This window comes from Natrix helvetica, assembly GCF_964273705.1.
Source record: "Natrix helvetica genome assembly, chromosome: 1".
Classification (NCBI taxonomy): Eukaryota; Metazoa; Chordata; class Lepidosauria; order Squamata; family Natricidae; genus Natrix; species Natrix helvetica.
The window spans coordinates 335,401,661-335,422,531 of NC_138548.1; the positions used below are offsets into that span (position 1 = coordinate 335,401,661).

Sequence of the window (20,871 nt, forward strand, 5' to 3'; positions counted from 1 at the left end):
CTAATTTTTTTTTCAATGCAACCTTATAATACATAAAACACAAGTCTCCAGGGCACCAGTCTCTCAGTCTATAACAGGGGTGTCAAACTCAAGACCCGCGGGCCGAATCTGGCCCACAGAGTGCTTAGATCTGGCTCGTGTGGCTAGCCTGGAAATATCAAAGCACTGGCCCACGGTGCCTCTGCTGGTCAAAACAGGGCATGGGGGAGGAGGCTAAGACCCCTGCACCCCATTTCGGCAGCAGAGTGCTGCAGGAGGCTCTCCAAGCCAAAAGCTGGGTGTGGGGGGACATGTGTGGGCCCCACACCCCATTTTGGCCAGCAGAGTGCTGCAAAAAGCTGTCCAGGCCAAAAACAGGGGTGGGGGTGGCACATGCGGCAGAGTGCTACAGGAGGCATCCATCCCATCTGCCGTCTGTCCTGTTTTTCTCCTCCAGCCCCCGGAGGACAACTACAATGCTGATCCAGCCCTCAAAGAAATCCAGTTTGACACCCTCTATATTCTATAATGTAAATACCTCTTTGCCTTACCTTTATTCTGTGATGCTTCACAATGCCTCTAATATAACTAGCTGAAGCCACAAACAATTCCTCAATCTTTTTTGTGAGAATGAAATAGAATACAAACCTAAAATAGACTTTCAAAAAAGAAAGGGGGAAACTCACCTAGTATTTATCAGAGAACCATGGTGATTAAGTTATCAGGTTAGAAATCAGAAGATTATGAGCTCTAGTCCCTTGTTAAGCACGAAGCTAGTTGGGTCATCTTGGGCTAGTCACACACTCTCAGTTCTAAGAAGGAGATAATGGCAAACCACTTCTGAAAAACCTTATCAAGAAAACTGCAGGGACTTGTCCAAGCAATTGACAGGAGTCAAGACTGATTCAAAGGCATTAACTAACTAATCCCAAAGTACAAAAAAAAATCCACTTTGCAGCTTTATCTTGGTGATACTTATTGCATCAAAATTATGAAGAGTTACGCCTGAAAACTAAACACTGTCTTTTTCTGCTTTACACAGTAATTCTCATCCGTTGTTTATCCAAAGACATTTATTTGCCCACTTTCCTGCAAGCGAGGAATGGGTTGCTGCCGGAGTTAGTGCCGGTTCGCAACCCACACGCAACGTGCATGTGCGTGCGCTCTTCAATGCAAATTATTCTGCCTGCATGCACAGAAAAATGTACATTGAATTGCGCATGTGCTGTCACTAAAATCCAAAATGGTGGCGGACAAGCGGCAAAGAGGGAACTGGTTCCGGGGGGGGGGGGGAGTGGCAGGTCTGGATCACTGCTGGTTCTATGACCCAGGCCTGAATTCCACTACCAGGTCGGCCAAACCGGGTCGAACCAGCAACAACCCACCTCTGCTGCAAGCCATGAAAATATATTACATTTTAAAATCCAGCCCGGGTTTTAAAGCCTCAATAGATGCAGGAGAATCTAACGCAATATACAATAATACAATAGTAGAGTTGGAAGGGACCTTGGAGGTCTTCTAGTCCAATCCCCTGCCTAGGCAGGAATATTATCAGTGATTCCCTCTTTGAAAAACAAAACTTCTTGGATACCCTTTTGATTTAGAAAAAGAACACAACAAGGCGTGAGGCAATACCAATACATACAGTGTATGCCCTTTGCTAAATTTGAAGCTACTTATAAACTGACTGATTCCATAAACTAAGGATGCCAAACCCTATTTTAAAATATAGAGTTAGGGGGTTGATTTGGTAGTGGGTCAACTCAGCTGTCTCATGTGAAGATGAGTTGGCTTTTGGGTTGCATTGTGCTTTCTTATCGTGTTTATTTAGCCAGAACAAAATCACAAAATGGAACACATTTGCATGCGATGGTTGGTGCCCTCGCTATTGCCAATGTGCAGACAGATGTCATCTGAATCACAATTTCCTTTGTTTTACGGCGAGATAATTGGGCTCACATAGCTGATCCATCATTTGGAAATGGTGTTGCTAGAAGGCATACACAAGAGACCCAATGAGCTGGAGAGTTAAACATACCTATATCTAATCAGTGAAAGACATGCTAGTAAGAAAAGAAAAAAAACAGCGCAAAATAAAAGTCTGCTACTGTCTCAGGTCAATGGGGAGATATAGCTAACACTTTCCCTAATGAATGGATCCATTTACTTAAACTTGACCAAGGTCCAACTACACAGACTAACTTAAAAGTCTAACTAAAAACGGGGGGAGGGGAGCAGAAACTCATAAAAGACTTTAAAGAACATTGCTTGAATTTGAACGATGCCAGAGATATCATTCAAGTACCTGCCTATGAGGATTTGGAGACTGGGATATCTACAGTGGGGCAAAAAAGTATTTAGTCAGCGACCAATTGTGCAAGTTCTCCCACTTAAAAAGATGAGAGAGGCCTGAAATTGGCATCATAGGTAGACCTCAACCATGAGAGACAAAATGTAAAAAAAAACCCCAAACAATCACATTGGCTGATTTGGAAATAATTTATTTGTAAATTATGGTGGAAAATAAGTATTTGGTCAATATCAAAAGTTCATCTCAATATTTCGTTATATATCCTTTGTTGGCAATGACAGAGGTCAAACGTTTTCTGTAAGTCTTCACAAGGTTGGCACACACTGTTGCTGGTATGTTGGCCCATTCCTCCATGCAGATCTCCTCTAGAGCAGTGATGTTTTGGGGCTGTCGCTGGGCAACACGGACTTTCAACTCCCTCCAAAGGTTTTCTATGGGGTTGAGATCTGGAGACTGGCTAGGCCACTCCAGGACCTTGAAATGCTGCTTATGAAGCCACTCCTTCTCTGCCTGGGCGGTATGTTTGGGATCATTGTCATGTTGAAAGACCCAGCCACGTTTCATCTTCAATGCCCTTGCTGATGGAAGGAGGTTTGCACTCAAAATCTCTTGATACATGGCCCCATTCATTCTGTCCTGTACACGGATCAGTCGTCCTAGTCCCTTTGCAGAGAAACAGCCCCAAAGCATGATGTTGCCACCCCCATGCTTCACAGTAGGTATGGTGTTCTTTGGATGCAACTCAGCATTCTCTCTCCTCCAAACACGACAAGTTGTGTTTCTACCAAACAGTTCTATTTTGGTTTCATCTGATCATATGACATTCTCCCAATCCTCTTCTGGATCATCCAAATGCTCTCTAGCAAACTTCAGATGGGCCCGGACATGGACTGGCTTAAGCAGGGGGACACGTCTAGCACTGCAGGATCTGAGTCCCTGGCAGCGTAGTGTGTTACTGATGGTAGCCTTTGTTACGTTGGTCCCAGCTCTCTGCAGGTCATTCACTAGGTCCCCCCGTGTGATCCTGGGATTTTTGCTCACCGTTCTTGGGATCATTTTGACCCCACGGGGTGAGATCTTGCGTGGAGCCCCAGATCGAGGGAGATTATCAGTGGTCTTGTATGTCTTTCATTTTCTAATTATTGCTCCTACAGTTGATTTGTTCACACCAAGCTGCTTGCCTATTGCAGATTCAGTCTTCCCAGCCTGGTGCAGGTCTACAATTTTGTTTCTGGTGTCCTTTGACAGCTCTTTGGTCTTCACCATAGTGGAGTTTGGAGTGTGACTGCTTGAGGTTGTGGAGATGTGTCTTTTATACTGATGACAAGTTCGAACGGGTGCCATTGATACAGGTAATGAGTGCAGGACAGAGGAGCCTCTTAAAGAAGAAGGTACAGGTCTGTGAGAGCCAGAAATCTTGCTTGTTTGTAGGTGACCAAATACTTATTTTCCACCATAATTTGCAAATAAATTATTTCCAAATCAGCCAATGTGATTGTTTGGTGTTTTTTTTTACATTTTGTCTCTCATATTTGAGGTCTACCTATGATGCCAATTACAGGCCTCTCTCATCTTTTTAAGTGGGAGAACTTGCACAATTAGTAGTTGACTAAATACTTTTTTGCCCCACTGTAACTACTTCCTCTCCCTCCCACGGTAACCCAGCAGATGGTAAAGTTTATTTTAAGACCCATGCAATGTGTGTAGAAAACATTTTTTTCCCCAGAAAATGGCCAGTACAATTATTATTATTTTTTCTACACGCTAACAAATCTTGCAGTACCAAGATGTTCGGGGCATGATCATTTCAGTAGACTAACAAATGAATCATTACCCCCACCCCTTTTCGGAGAGAGACGTGTGGAAGAATATACAGTGTTTAATTAACATCCCTTTTCTTGCTTGGAAACACTTCCTCTCCCTCCTCCCCTCCGCAAGGCTCCCTGCTTGTAACCCGGTTTGCCAGGGCATTGTCTGAAATTCAGAATTTGCAGGGATGGGGAGGTGGGGTGGGTGGGAGACCCCTTCAGCTGCACCGAAACTTAAATATGGCTGTATGCAAATAAAAAAGCATGTGTGTGTGGGGGGGTGTCTCTGATTCCAAATTAGGCCCGACTGTGCTATAATCACACAAAGCTGATAACCAGTTTGCTGACAATCTGCTGCTCGAAGACCTACAGTAATTGGAATCCTAGAATGGAGACCCCGACGATGCAACCCTTGTGAGTTTACACGCTGCTCCCTGTTGAAGCCACTTAACTGGATATTGGATTGTTATTTTAAAGGGAAGGGAAAACAAAGACCCTCCCCGCTTGCCCATTCCCCCTCCCCTCCCCGCGCGCACGTGGCATCATTAGCAGCCAACTCGTTATTGCTTATTTTCACAACTGAAACCGTGAGCTCTCTAAGCCCTCGTGTTTGCTAATAAAAAGATCTATGGAAGAACACACTTCCCCCTCATCCCCCCCCACCTCCCCCCAAAAGCAAATACAAGCTGGCAACACAGGATACTGAAGAGCAGACAAAAGAATTTCAATCTTATGCTTGATTTGCTCATTAAGGAACTCAGGCTTGCAAGCAGCTTATTTAAACAGGATATCCAAACAAGTAGGATGCTTTAAAAAGGGGGCTGCTGTGCGGTCAGCTCATATAGTAAATGCGGCCTTTTCTTTAATATTAGAACATTAATGCTGTAGATAGATGTCTCTGTCTGATAGTCTCTTCACGCCCTTCTGAACATGGGATCGAGTTGAATTCCACCCCCTCAGTCTAATGGGCAATGTTTGCTTAAATCTTTATACTGCTTGACAGCTGAAGAACTCTTGGTGGGGGGAACCTTTCCCATGGTGTATCTGCCTAGTGAGGCAGCAGGGGTGGGCTGCTGGGGGTTCGCAGGGGTTCGGAAGAACCTCTAGCTAAGATTCTGTGCAGTTTGGAGAACCCCCAAATTCCACTCCTGGCTGGCCCTGCCCACCCCTCCCCTCCCCTCAGTCCCCATTTTGGATGCAAGTAAGTGTACGGTGGGTGCCAAGGCTCCAGGAGGATGAAAAATAGGCCTATTGGAAGTTCGGGAAAGCCAGAAAGGGGCTGTTTCCATCCTCCAGAGGGCCTCTGGAGCCTGGGGAGGCCATTTTCGCTCTTCCGGAGGCTCAAGGAAAGCATCCGGAGCCCAGGGATGGCAGAAATGCTCCCCCTGCCACCACCGTGGTGCAGGAGGCCAACCAGGCCATGAGCACGCCCACCCACCAATGGGGCAGAGAACCCCTTGCTAAAAAATTTGAATCCCACTCCTGGGCATAGGGCTACAAAGGGTTTAAACTCCATCTGGAGTTTAGACAATGACTGGATTAAGAAATCATACCAAGCCTTAATGCGGTTGGTTATCTTTTACAATACAATACAATACAATACAATACAATACAATACAATAGCAGAGTTGGAAGGGACCTTGGAGGTCTTCTAGTCCAACCCCCTGCCTAGGCAGGAAACCCTATACCGTTCGAGACAAATGGCTATCCAACATCTTCTTTTTTAAAAAAAAACAATTTTATTTATTTTTGAACAAGGACGAACAAACATAAAAATACAAATAAAAAAAAATCTTCCATTACAAATTGTAGAGAGTGTGTCAGTTGGTTACAGTATTTCCATGCATCTCTTCCATAATCATCACCTGCTTTTCATATCAAATTGCATATTTTAAATTCACCTATATTCATGTATATCACAATTATTATATCTCAACCTTAATTTGACTATAATTGCTTTTACATCCTTTTATATATAATATTCAAAATCTAGAATAGGATTATATAACATTCTACTAAATCATCCTAAAATCATCCAATCACAATACATCTTTATAACATATTCTGGATAAAACTTTTAAGCCTCCTCTCATAATCTCCATGTGTTATTTATATATAAATAAATAAATAAATAAATAAATAAATAAATTTAAATTTATTAGCCGCTCCCTTTCCAGACAGGACTCGGGGCGGCGTACAATGGAGCATATAAAACATATACAACACATAAACATACATATATACAGGACATACATCATATTATCAAACTAATATATCTTTATGTATTGTTATAATTATTAATCATTATTTAACTATAGCTATTGTCACTTCATTTTATACATACTACTAGTAAACTAAATTTAGCTTAATTTTTTATTATACATTTTCATTGCATCAACCTGTATCTTTCCAGTAATAGTACGGTCTTATATCTCTTGCCATTTGTAGCATTAATGTTCTAGTTACTTTCTTAATAAATCTTGTATAAACTTCTCTTGGCAACATGTTATTCCTTTCGTATCTCATAAAAGCTTGAAACCCAACATCTGTTCTTTCCATCAGCTTATCTTTGGTTATCGCTAGTGCTTCTGTCAAGATTTCTCTCCTTATCTCCGTCAATTTTTCTCTCTTCTTCTGTGCTTTGAAGTCTGGGGTAGAGTTCCAATCCATCTATCTCCCCTTTCCATATTCCACTCTTGCCATTACCAACCACACTCACTTTGTTGTCAGTATCCACAGTTTTCTTATCTCTTTGCTCATTTTTTTCTTCCATGTTTTGAACTCTGTCCTCCACTTTCTTCATTTGGTAAACATTCTCAGTTTCTCGATCAGATTTTTCTGTTTTGTATTCCATATTCTCCAATCTCTTTTCAATTCTCTCTGTCACAACTAATAGATCAAACATAATCATTTGCAATGTTACAGTTTCTTTTTCCTGCTGAGCCATTCTTTCAATTTTGAAGACACTGCCACTATAGGGTTCAAGACTATTTTAATAAACTTCAAACAGGTTCATTTATTATCTTTCAAGTCAAAATGTTGTCTTCCCTCCAATAGCTAGTGACAGAACTTCCAAAAGGCACCTGTATAAACAACTTGCGCTCTTCCTATTATCACTGTCAGTAAACAAACTTAAAGAACCTTGAATCTCAAGTGATCAAAGAGAAAGAAGAAAAAATGTATCCAGCCTCCAGCTTCTAATGGCATTGTAACTGCTTTTCCTCCTGTTGTTACAGCCCACTTTATAATCCTTCTTATTATCTTCTTTATATTCCAAGCTTAAGAAAGAAAATAAAACCCTTAAATGGAGATCAAAAACAATCCAATCAATCAAATCAAGTATTATAAAAAAAGAAGGAAAAATTTAATCCATACGTATAAGCAAAAGTGAAAAAAGAAGAAGAAAGAATTAATCCATTCAGTTTAAAAAATAGGGAGCCCCTGCAAAAGTTCCATCCAAGAAAAAAATATTAGAAACTGGATAACACACTAAGTTCAATGCAAATCAATCTCGCCGCCTACAGTCTTCTGTCTTCAATCTTAACTTAATTTTTTTTTTCTCGGGTAGTCTCTTCCTCTAATAATAAAATTTCCTCACCAATTCGACACTCTTTCTCTTTCTGCTTTCTTCCTGTTCCGGAGCTGTCTCAACTTCATCAGCTTCATCAGCTGCGTTTCTGTTGGCGGAAAAAAAGGGCTATTCCTGGATCTTTCAGGGACCTTGCGGTGTCCCTGAGATCAGCAGGAGGTGCTTTCTCAATCACCATCTCTGTGGGACAGTTTAGGTCCAAATGGACCGTCCAGCGGCAGAAATTCGACTGCAATCTCGGAGCACCAAGATCGCACGTTGTGCCGTCATGACATCAGCTCCCCTTCCACAACATCTTTTTAAAGACTTCCAGTGTTGGGGCATTCACAACTTCTGGAGGCAAGCTGTTCCACTGATTAATTGTTCTAACTGTCAGGAAATTTCTCCTCAGTTCTGAGTTGCTTCTCTCCTTGATTAGTTTCCACCCATTGCTTCTTGTTCTACACTCAGGTGCCTTGGATAATATTTTATATTCTTTTATTAGATGAGTGGTGGTGGTGGTGGTGGGGTATTATTCTATTACTGTAATTTTTTGTTATTTTTATTTTTTATGTTGTGTTTTTATTTCCTGTATGCTTCCTTGCCATGAGTGAGTAGATGGCAATATCAATTTTACAAATAAATAAAGAAATAAGGAAATTAGAATACTAAGTGAACAACTGTGGCTTATTCAACAAACCATGATCTAAAGTGGATCAGTGAATGCCAACTGTAAAACCAGTCAAAGATGGCCTAGCTGGGATGCTGAAGGAGACCGTTCTCTCCTGACAATACAAAAAGGACCAGCAGTAATATCTTGTTGAAGTAACAGGAACGGTGTAATTTTTGTATCAGATTTTACTGGATTTTACAAATCCAGCAGTTTCCAAGTATGGCTATTTTAATAACATACTCTATGGCTGCACATTATCTTAAGATGTTTGCAGTGGTAACTGTGGGAGGGTGGGCATCAAAACAATGAATAATATCAATATGAATGTTGTGAACAGAATAGTGAAGTATGAAAATTAATAGGGAAATATGAAAGTTATGGGCATATTTTCATTGCAACATTTAGCATCCCTGAGTTACCTTACACATAATGCTTGTCAACACTTTGTGTCAGGAACATAAATCACATCTTTCATTACAAAAAAATTATACTGGCTGCAAGCGCTTGTGATGAAGGAGCTACTACTAAGAATTTCAAGTCCTCTCAGAAACAGGAGAATGCTTTCAGGAGCCCATAATTCAGTGTGCTTTAAATCTCTCTCTCTCTCTCTCTCCATCCATCCATCAATCCATCCATTCAACCCCACTTATATGGCTCCTCATCTCATAGAAACAATTTGGGGCAGTGTATAATAATAGTCCATTGGAAAAATTAATCATAATACCCCTTAACAAAAGTGAAGTTTTATTAAGAAAAGTTCTGGAGATTCTAATTCCTGAAATCTGTGTCGGAACAGGCGAAATGGCATTTCAGAAACATGATTAAAGCCCCAACCCTTTTGAACATATGTCAGTGTTACACACGTGTAAAATGGGTGAGGTTTCTACTGTATGGCTGCACATGGCACCTTTCTGTTTTGATCTGTTCTTACACCTACTATCGATTGTGCTGAGTAATTCTTTACTTTTTATTTTAGGATTGTATGTGTGTGGTTTATGTTTACACAATTATGGAAATAATTAGAACTGGCAGACCATTTTAGCACATTTATGGTAACTTTTATTGACCACAATATGTCCACACTGAATTGAGAAAATCTGTTTCAGAATCATAGTAGGGGAAAACGGCTCATTTCATAATGCAGTATGAAGAAAGTACTACAAAGCAGCTGTTCTGTAAAGTATAGTTATACCATTTTGTTTTATTTATGCAATCCTCACAGATAACAGCTGGCACAAATCAGCAACTTGGGAGTTTCTTTTCATATGACAAGGTAAACATTAATAGCAGCAATATATAAAAAAATGGCAGATGAACAATTGCAAAAAATAATATCACTTCTACTGGCTTTCTATTCCTCAGTTTGAATTAGGGATCTCTTTGTAGCAAGGTAAGATGAGTAGTAATTTATCAGTCTAAGAAAATCTCAAGTTTCTAAAATAACAGCACATACCGTGTTTTCCCGAAAATAAGACAGGGTCTTATTTTCTTTTGCCCCACGAAATATGGCCTTGGGCTTATTATAGGGGAGAGCTTATTATTTCTGGGGCAGGTGAGAAGCAAGGTGCGCCTTTTACCTTTCTAGCTCCATCGCGTTCCTCACCATTGTGCTCAGGGAAGTGACAAACATCTTGAAATCGCAAGAAGGTTTTTTTTTTACTAGGGGCTTTCCTGAACACAATGGCAAGGAATGCGACGCGCCTCACGGCCCAACACCGCGAGGCGCCACCTCGCTCCAATGGTAAAGGCAGCGTGCCTGGTTCCCTTCCTTGCTGTCCCTTTAACGAGGGGAGGCAGGTGGTGGTGGGAGAAGCGAGGCACACCTCTTACCTTTCCAGCTCCGTTGCGTTCCTCACCCTTTCGCTCATTGAATCCCCTTGTAAAAAAAACCTCATGAGTTCAACTCGCGAGACTTTTTTTACAAGGGGATTCAATGCGAGGAACATGATGGAGCTGTCAGTCTCTGGTAGCGCTAGGACACGCGTCTCGCTTCTCCTCCCCCCATACCTGCCACCCCTCGTTAAAGGGACAGTGGAGAAGGGAATCAGGCAGGCTGCCTTTATCTTTGGGGCGAGGTGGGTGGTGTTGGGCTGTGAGGCGCGCCTCTTACCTTTCCAGCTCCGTCGCATTCCTCGCCCTTTCGCCCATTGAATCCCCTTATAAAAAAACCTCACGAGTTGAACTAATGAGGTTTTTTTACAAGGGAATTCAATGGTGAAAGGGCGAGGAACGCGACGGAGCTGGAAAGGTAAGAGGTGTGCCTCGCTTCTCCCACCACCACCTGCCACCCCTCGTTGGGCTGTGCCTTTACCTCGCCCCAATGGTAAAGGCACAGCCCAACACTGCCCACCTCGCCCCAATGATAAATGCAGCCTGCCTGATTCCCTTCCCCACCATCGTCACCATTGTATTCAGGGAAGCCCCTGGTAAAAAAAAAAAACCTCGCGATTTCAAGATGTTTGATTGAACTCGCGAGAAGGGGTTTTTTTCACCAGCCGCTTCCCTGAGCACAATGGCGAGGAACGCAAGGAAGGGAACCAGGCAGGCTGCCTTTGACATTGGGGTGGGCGGTGTTTTTTTGCGTGAGAAGGAACAGGCGGGAGGAGGTGATCACATTGCTGGCCTGCCACTGTTTTTGCAGTGAGCCCTCTTTTGCCCCGCAAACTGTACCGGTAGGTGGTACAGTGTTAATGGCGGGGACCGGTTGTGCATGCACTTAAATAGTTGGGGGGCGGGCTTATTTTCAGGGGAGGGCTTATTAGCAGGGCATGTCTTATTTTCGGGAAAACATGGTATTTATCCTGAAATAAGCCTCAAATTTTCACATTGACAAAATTTCCCATTACTGAAAAAAATTTAAAAACCAAATCCCACAGGCTTGTTTGACTTTTTAGTCTAATACTATCAGATGTGGGTTGCAAAAATCCAGGTTGACCCAGAGTGACAGAAAAAAACTGCAAGTCAACGTCAGGTGATCAGGTAAGCTTTCTCGTGTACCAGATTACATTGTGCAGTTCTGTAATATCAGGGAGAATCATATTAAGGGATGAGTTGCTATGCTCACGTTTAAGGAATTAGAACCAATGAACTTTTCTTAATAAAGAAAGCTTAAATTTTGCTATAGAACAGGGCTTTCAAATTCCCGGCCTGCGGGCCAGATGCATCATGTGTTAGCCATGCCCATGCGTGGTTTAGCGAAGGGGAAAAAAGCCCTGATACGTCACATGGTGCTGCCATGATGACGTGAGTTTGAAACCCCTGCTATAGAGTGTTCATAATTTAACTTTTCCAATAGACTATTAGTCAATGGTGACATTGTTTTTTTTTTTACTACTGGTTCTGTGGGTGTGGCTTGATGGGTGTGGCAGGGGAAGGATACTACAAAATCCCCATTCCCATCTCACTCTGGGGGCCAGCCAGAAGTGGTAATTGCTGGTTCTTCAAACTACTCAAAATTTCTGCTACCGGTTCTCCAGAACCTGTCAGAACCTGCTGAATTTCACCCCTGCTATTAGTGTTGTATGGTGCCTTGAGGGGCTTCTGTGAGATGGGAAGCCTGTTCCAATTAGCAGGCCTGGCCCAATCACAATTATGATCTAATCCCTTGACTCTCCTGGCCGGTTATTTTAAATTTTGGGGTATTTTAATTTGGTTTTAATCACTAATTAATTTTTGCACTATTGTACAGACTTGTGTTTAATTTGTTTTTATGGGGTTTTGTAATTGTTGTATATAATGTTTTTTATTCTGTCTGTACACCTCCCCGAGTCCCCTTGGGGAGAGGGAGCGGTTGACAAATCCAATAAATAAATAAATATAAATGTGTGGATGGATGGATGGATGGATGGATAGTATTTAACACACACTGGGATGTGGACTTTTGAAAGCATCCACCTGTTTCTGAGAGGACTTGAATAGATCAACAGCAACTCCATCACAAGACTTTGCAGGCAGAATAATTATTTTTGTAAAGGAAGATGCAATTTATGTTCCTGGCACAAAGTGTTGACAAGCATTATGCGTAAGATAACTCAGGGATGCTAAATGTTGCAATTAAATATGCCCGTAATTTTCATATTTCACTATTCTGTATTCAAAACACATTTGTTAGGGCATAATGAAGAGAATTAATATATTTTCTAAACAGGGATGAGTATGTTCATAAATTAGAATCAAGTTAAAAAGGAACTTTTTACCCATTATTTTCTACAATGTGATGTTTGTAAGTAAAAAATAATAATTCATACTCTCACAGTATTACGTTTGAATTTTTTGTATGTAAACAATAATGCAAATTAAATCTTTCCTCGTTTATAATTAAATTCAGAGTATGAATAGCATAAATGCTAATTAAGTACTCCATTTGATGACAAAATGAAGAACTAGGCTAATTTCAATTTGCAAATTCCCCTAATTACGTTTTGTTTTAGAAAGTGAGTACAGTATTGTATCATACTTTTTTAAAAAAATGAGTAATTTAACCATTATTCATTCATCTTTAAAAGACATACAAATCCCATGCCCATTAATACTTTTTTCTATAACGAATGATATGAATGGAAATTCCATTGATTTTCCTGATAAAAAAGATTTTGATATTAACTTAAATGTTTCCAATGTTAAATTTAGTATGATTCACAGATGCACACTTTGCAATGCATACTGCTAGGAAAAATAACAAGATATACCTTAAAATGTTAATTCTTTCTATTAAAACTCACTGGGGTTACTTATGATTTTCAGCTTCAAAAAGTTTTAAGACATCAAATTTGAAAGAACAGGTAAAAGACAGGCTGTCATAGAAAAATATTGATATATGTGATTGCTAGAAATCAAAAATGACTTGATGCCTTTTTTTGTAAAGGAAGATGCGATTACTGTCAATCAATCAATAAGACATCTGAAGAGTCCACTTTCTGCATTGACAAACTTGGATTTTGCCTTCTACTCTACCTCAACCTGCATTTTTATAAGTTAGCCCTCACTGCATGTCCAAGCACGTTAGGACAAAAGATTAGAAGTCGTAGGTTTTTTATTAATTGCATCCTTCTAGGCATTTGAAAGGCCACCTTGTTTTCTGTCTCCTCAGACTGGATCTTTTAATCTCTCTTTACTGGACTATATTTCTGGACACTGAACATTGATGACCCTATTTGTCCTAATTCTTCATGAAGTTAAAAATGACAGTTCTCAAGTTGGATTCAAAAGAATGCAGAATAAGTTAGAATTATTATTATTATTATTATTATTATTATTATTATTATTATTATTATTATTATTATTATTATTATTATTATTATTATTATTATTATTATTATTTTACTTCTGTTTATGTTGGTGGAGTTTCTCATCCACATCATAGTTGTCTTAAAGGCGCTTTTATTCTTCAAAAGGCAACTGGACTGTTTTTCCCTTGAGGAGGAAGTAGAAAACATTTCACTTCTCCTCCAAGAAGCCTCATCAGTTCTGATGGCAGGAGGATGGAAGGATAGGTTCTGATAAATGGTGGGAGGCAGGGAATGGAAGGGTTGAATTTCTCTGCAGTCATCTTCCATCTCAGAGAGTACTAATGACCACATGACTGTAAAAAAATACAATCCTTCTATTCCTCCCACTGGACATCCTATCAGAATCTTCCCTTTCATCCTACCACCATCCAGTCTCAACTGTCAGTACCAATCCTTCCATCCCACTGTCATTACCTATCCTTCCATCCCTCCATCATCAGAACTGATAGAGTTTCTTGAATGAGAAGCAACACATTTTCTTCTTCCTCCTCAAGGAAAAAACAGTCCAGTGGCCTCTTGGGGAAAAAAAAGCACCTTTGAGACTTCTGTTCATGTAAACTACGAGCATTTTTCACTATCTATATCACATTGCTAACTCATATTTAATTTGCAGTCAACTATTAATCCAAGATCTCTTTTCTAAATCGGGGGTCCTCAACCTGCAGTCCATGGACTGGCACTGGGCCGTGGCATGCCAGAAACCTTCGCAGACAAGTGAAGCCTCATCCGCGGGAAGCAGGCAGCATGTGAAACCACGTCTTCTTTGGCCTGCGGAAAAACTCTCTCCCCGGAACCGGTCCCTGATGCCCAAAAAAGTTGAAGGCCGCTGTTCTAAAGTACTAGGAGTATTATCAAAGCCAGATATTTTCCATCCTAAACTTGTGTGCTTAATTTTTATTTCACAAATAAAGAAACTTAGATTTGTTTTTGTTAAATAGTTATGTTATTTTCAGCCTACTTCTCTATGTCATTTTGCATGTCTTTTATAGTAGTGGCTATTTCTTTTTACAATGTTGTAACAACCAAGTCTTAATGAAAGTCTCATTTAATGGAAGATTACTAGTGCTGATTCTGACCCAGTGCACTCCTTATGACGATCCTTCAATCCATTTTGATAAGAAATTATTGATGGGATTCCTGGCTCCCCATGGATCTAATGAATTCACTGCATAGACATTCAATCCAGCCTTGCTCAGTGTGCTAACAAGGATGTCATGGAGTTTTAATAAATAACAGTAATTCTAGGCCTCCTTTGTCTTGTAATAAACATTGACTTCACTACTGCTAGGGATATTAAAAAATAAGTAAGCTGAATTCAGACATGAATCAGTGCAATGCAGTTTTTGACATAAAAAAAGATGTGAAAATGCATATAAAATGCATATTGTAATGGCCACAAAATGCATATAAAAATACTTAACCATAAAATGCAATCCAATTTGGAAGAGAATTAATAACAATATAACCGCAACAGGAGCAAAATATAATCGTTCTACTCTTAGTTGCAAATTTTTAACAAAATCTGCTTAGCATTAATGATAAATCTTCTAAAATGTAAGGACTACATTTAAAGAAATACCATTTAATTCAAAATGCATAGGACTATACTATGAGAAGCACTTTAAAAAGTACTTTACATGTTAGGACCAAGGAAGATTCTTCAAATTGCTAAAACTCTACCTTGGCTCAAGCTCATGCTTCAAAAGTCAGCTCTGCTTATCTCTATAAATATGAGTGTGTATCACAGCATTGTGTTGCTGACAATCACTGCAGCAGCATTGTTTTGTATAAATATACACTATATTGCCAAAAGTATTCGCTCACAACTGCTTCTGATTATGTGGATGGGTGAGCGAATACTTTTGGCAATATAGTGTAGATATCCTGGGTTGCCTTTGAAGCTGTGGGTCTCTAGCAAGAGACATAACTGCCTTAACATTTTAAAGAAAAGGTTTCTTACCACTAATAAGCTTTGCAAAACATCTCATTCAAATCCTCTATTCTACCACCCTACTATACCGGTAGTCCTTGACTTACAATCATTTGTTTAGGGACCATTTGAAGTTATAGCACCACTGAAAAAAATAACTTACGACTGTTTTTCACACTTACGACCATTTCAGCATTCCCATGGTCATGTGATCAAAATTTGGACACTTAGCAATTGACTCGTATTTATGACAGTTGCAGCATACCAGGGTCATGTGATCATCTTCCCAGCCAATGGGAAAACCAGATTCCCTTTACAACCGTGTTACTAATTTAACAATTGCTGTGATTCACTTAGCAACTGTTGCCAGAAGGGTCATAAAATGGGGCAACATTCACTTAACAACCATCTTGCTTAGCAATGGAAATTTTGAGCTCAATTGTGGTTGTAAGTCAAGCCTGTTGTATGTGAAGCAATTTTGCTTCCGACGTAATTGTTTTATATCCAACGTAGCTACTGCTAGTCTAAATTTGCTCATTGGTTGAAATCAACATTCTTTTGTCAAAGCTTTACAATAAGGCTTTTTTTTAAAACAAAAGCATCAATTTTACAGGAAAAAAAGCCAATGTAAAATCCACCCATTTTATCTTAACTTCCCTCACCTGTTCCCCTTCTTTCCTCTGTCTTGAGAAGAAGACACTTCATGGAAATATTGGGGTGAGCCCTTGGACTTTATTTTGTTACACCTTCTAAACAGAGAGAGACAAAAAAAGTATAGTATAAAGCTTATAAACAGAATTCATGTGATATAACCTCAAGAGTAATGCAGAAATGTTATCTAACTGAATTGACCCAAATTGCTATGCTATTTTTCTCTAAACAACCTTCTTTGCCAGTACCCGCCCCCAAGGGCTAATTATACTTAGAATAACAGGGTTGGAAGGGATCCTGGAGGTCTTCTAGTCCAATCTCCTGATTAGGCAGGGAACCCTATACCAGTGATGGCTAATCTTTTTGCCTGTTTTTCTCCTTCCGGAGGCTTCAGGAGGCTTTCCTGAACCTTTGGAGAGCGAAAAACCACCCAATGCACAAAGTGGAAGTTCGGGAATAGAACTGAAAGTTCAGGGAAGCATCCGGAGGGCGAAAAACAGCCGAAAATCAGCTGGTGCATGTGCGCTGGAGCTGACAAGGCAATGCCTCGTGTGTCCTCAGAAACGGCTCTGCATGCCACCTGTGGCAGATGTGCCACAGGTTCACCATCACAGCCCTATACCATTTCAGACAAATGGTTATCCAAACTCTTCTTAAAATCTTCCAGTGTTGGTAGTTCTGGAGGCAAGTTACTCCACTGATTAATTTTTCTAACTGTCAGGAAATTTCTCCTCAGTTCTAAGTTGCTTCTCTCTTTGATTAGTTTCCACCCATTGCTTCTTGTTCTACCCTCAGGTGCCTTGGAAAATAGCTTAACTCCCTCTTTTTGAGGGCAGCCACTGAGATATTGGAACACTGCTATCATGTCACCCCTTGTCCTTCTTCTCATTAAACTAGACATACACAATTCCAGAAACCGTTCTTTATATGTTTTATATTTCACAAGCTCTGATTTATATATATATATATATATATATATTAATAATAATAATGAAAATATCATACAGCCTTTTACTTGGCTCTCTAGTTTCTTTCCATAGATCTGAAATCAGAGGTTCTCATGAATGAAAAACTGGGGAGGATCTACCTTTTGTTAGAATTTGAGATTGGCTGTATCTCAAAAGATGAAAAAGAGAGGAATACGATAGAAGAGATCGGGGCTTCTGATTTCATAGTTGGGAGGGGGATACATAGGACAGTTCATCAGAATACAGAAAAGCTTCTTTAGTTTCCACAAAATATTTGTTTAAGAAAATAAAAACCATATCCATACTGACATTAAATTGGAAAATGCCTAGAGCGTGACAGGAAAGGACATTAAGAAGCAGTGGCACAACTGGATTAGCCCAAAGTACAGAGTTTAAATAGAAGAATAAATAAAGCTAGTTGGAGTGAGTATCAGGCAGATTGGGGGGGGGGGGGATAAAAATGAATAAACAAACAAGCAAACAAGATACTCAGATTCTCTCCTCTGAAGAAATCCATAAATCCAGCACATATTACTCCGTGACACAACTACTGAAAGTCAGCTATCTCTCCACGTGCTCATAAACTCCAGGTCAAGGACTGATGGTATTTTTTAGAATATTAGTCCATATGCTTTTGGATAATTTCATTTCAGACTATTTTCTTTTCAGCACCTGTACATTCTGATAATCTATAGAATACATCTCCACAACGGATAGGACATGGAATTGGAATATCTTTGGGAAACTGTAGATGAGTTGCACAGGCCGGGCTTCATTGGTTTGGTTTCTTTTTAATCTAGGAAGTTTGATAAACAGGGTCTCGCCTATTTTAAAAATGATACTCTTTAAGTAATTGGATAAGCCTTAGGAAATGGAAGCCTTAAGAAATGAAATGTTACCATGTTCTTCTACAAAACGGACAGTTCATGGCCTTGGCTGCTGTAGGCCCAACTCTGAAGAATGTCATCAGTAATGAAAAACAAATTTTACATACACACTTCTGAAAAATTACTCTTACATGGGTTGTTTATGTTCAGAGTATTTCTCCCATTTTCCTTATGGATGTTACAGTACTTGCATGTTATTTTGTGACTTGATATTGTAATGAAAATGTCAGGCCATGTTCCTTTTGGATCTTTGGCCTGCCACACTTTCTAATATTCTACTATGCTGTTTCTATAGTGGGGAATTGGGAGGTAGGATAGTACAGAGTAAAATGCTATGTAGCCAAAATAAAATTCCTTTCTAGAATGCCAAGGTCATCCTTTGTCTCTGCACCTCTGCACCTGACCGGAACTGGATGGGTGGAACTGACAGCATGGCAGTGGAAGATTGGACCATGTGATGGACTTGTGGGTGTGAGGGCAAAATCATGAACTTTAACCTGGGTGGGGAAAACCGAGACGCTTCAGATTTGGGTTTTCCCAGATGTGCCAACATGGCTCTCTTAATAAATTGGAACTTTGAGCAGTACTTTGCCTTGGACTCTGATTTAATTTTGGATGCTATTTGGAACCCTAACAGAAAATGGCTTATAGGTAGCGCACTCTATCTTGGCACTGTTCTCTTTTGAAGCAACCTTTTAGGAATGGGGAGGGGAGGGATAAAATTTAAATGAGGCTGCGTTGCTCTGCACAAAATAATGCGAAGTAGCATGTCAGAGCTAATTTAGCCACGTGAGTCAGTTACTATAACACCTAAACAATGCCAGCATAGTATGTATGGCATTCCTATTCTTGAATCTCTTCCCTAACAAAAATGGCTTTAATTACTAGGTAAAGGCAAAGGTTCCCCTCACACATATGTGCTAGTCATTCCCAACTCTAGGGGGCAGTGCTCATCTCCGTTTCAAAGCCGAAGAGCCAGTGCTGTCCGAAGACGTCTCTGTAGTTCATGTGGCTGGCATGACTCAACACCAATGGCGCACGGAACGCTGTTACCTTCCCACCAAAGGTGGTTCCTATTTTTCTACTTGCATTTTTACATGCTTTCGAACTGCTAGGTTCGCAGAAGCTGCGACAAGTAATGGGAGCTCACTCCGTTACACAGTGCTAGGGATTTGAACTGTTGAACTGCCAACCTTTCTGATCGACAAGCTCAGCATCTTAGCCACTGAGCCACCGTGTCCCTGTTTATTAAATTATTAAATTAATTTAAATATTTAATTAATTATTTTTAATTATTACAACATGTTTAAAAAGCTTTCAAGAGAATGTTTCCTTTAAGTCTGAAAACAGCCTTGTGCAGTTAGCTACTGGTTTCCTGAACACAAGTAATCTGATACAGTATTCCTCGACTTATGACTGGTTGCTTACACTCTGAAAAAGGGGTATTTGTGACCCAGACATTAATTCTGATGATTATCTCCACCCCTCATGGTCAGTGCTTGGATGCTTGGCAACCAGCTTATATTTACGGATATAAGTGTCCCACAGTTACTTCTGTTTCTAGCGAAAACTGTCCATTGTGGGCAAAACCCACCCATTGCAGGCACACTTAATGACCACAATGTTCACTTAATGACCCACAGCATTTGCTTTATTTCTACTGTGTTCGCATAACAATTGCAGTAGAAAAAGTTATAAAATCAGGCGTAGTCACAGAATGATCTGCAAATCAAGGACTGCTTGTAGTATAAGTGGAAAGGAGGCTGAAAATAACTCAGCTACAAGATGTTACCACATAGGCTAAATTGCTAGATGCCCTCTAAAGCAGCCTGCCTTGTACTTTGTGAAGTATGTTGTAACACCACAGAGGGAAACGTACTATATTTCTTAAAAGCCACTACTAACATCTAATAACTCCTACTGACTTTCTCAGTTCTTTTTTTTTTTAAGTAATGGTTATACCGAAGCTAAGCACGTTCCCCTGTGTATCTAAACATACCAAGGTATGTAAAATATATAATGGAATATTACAATTTCAGATATCAAGCTAGATGGGCTAGAATAATTAAAAGATGATTTGCAGTAACCAAGTAGGGGTGCAAATCAGAAACCTTTGCAGCTGGAAATGTGAATTAATTTCCTTACTCGCTGGAAGTCAGGAGTGGCTGTAATTTATTTTCCATTTAAGAGTTGCTGTTGTTTGAAAACTAAAATGTTAATTGCCTCTTCCTATTTTTATACTTCTGTCCCCTCTCTCCCAGCTGAGTCAAACTCTGTTTAGAAAGAACTGCTAAAAAAATGTAATGAAAGCAATGTTGACTTTGCCTCTAAAAATAAGTTTGTAATGACAGTTGCACATGTACAGAAAGACACAATCCTAAACAATAATGTATTTTATTTGAATTAGGCCTAGCATAATGTGTGAACTTGGCTTTTCTGGTTTGTGGCCCACAGTTTATTATTGAGCATAATGTATAGCGCAACCAGATAGCCATTGTCTTATGACCTATTCCTTAAACCCATCTGAAGTTACAACAGACCTCCCCAAGGGGTAGCTGTGACCCAGGTTTGAAAGTTCAATGGCTGCTCCTCCAGAGTCATGTCATAGCAGTTGGCAACTGGGCTGCATCCATTAGCAGCATCCTATGGTCATGTGACTCAAGTTTTATGATGGTTTTACCAAATACTGGCATTTACTTCCAGTTTTTGACATAACTGCACCCATAAGGAACCATTGGCTTGCTTAACACCATTGGCATTTGCTATCTAGAGATGAGTCTAAGCTTATCCTCTCTATATTGACAAATG

The 20,871-nt window shown here is 40.0% G+C and overlaps 1 protein-coding gene across 6 annotated transcripts in view; it reads right to left on the reverse strand.

Moving 5' to 3' along the window:
* PTPRG (protein tyrosine phosphatase receptor type G) overlaps positions 1-20,871 on the reverse strand; it is a 772,027-nt gene that overhangs the window by 64,390 nt on the left and 686,766 nt on the right. For 4 of the 6 annotated variants that reach the window (XM_081935636.1, XM_081935635.1, XM_081935638.1 and 1 more), the window contains one exon: positions 16,220-16,306. The exons of the other annotated variants lie outside the window; for them this stretch is intronic. In XM_081935636.1, the coding sequence (XP_081791762.1) occupies positions 16,220-16,306 (87 nt within the window). The remainder of the gene's footprint in view (positions 1-16,219; positions 16,307-20,871) is intronic. 6 annotated transcript variants of the gene reach the window in all.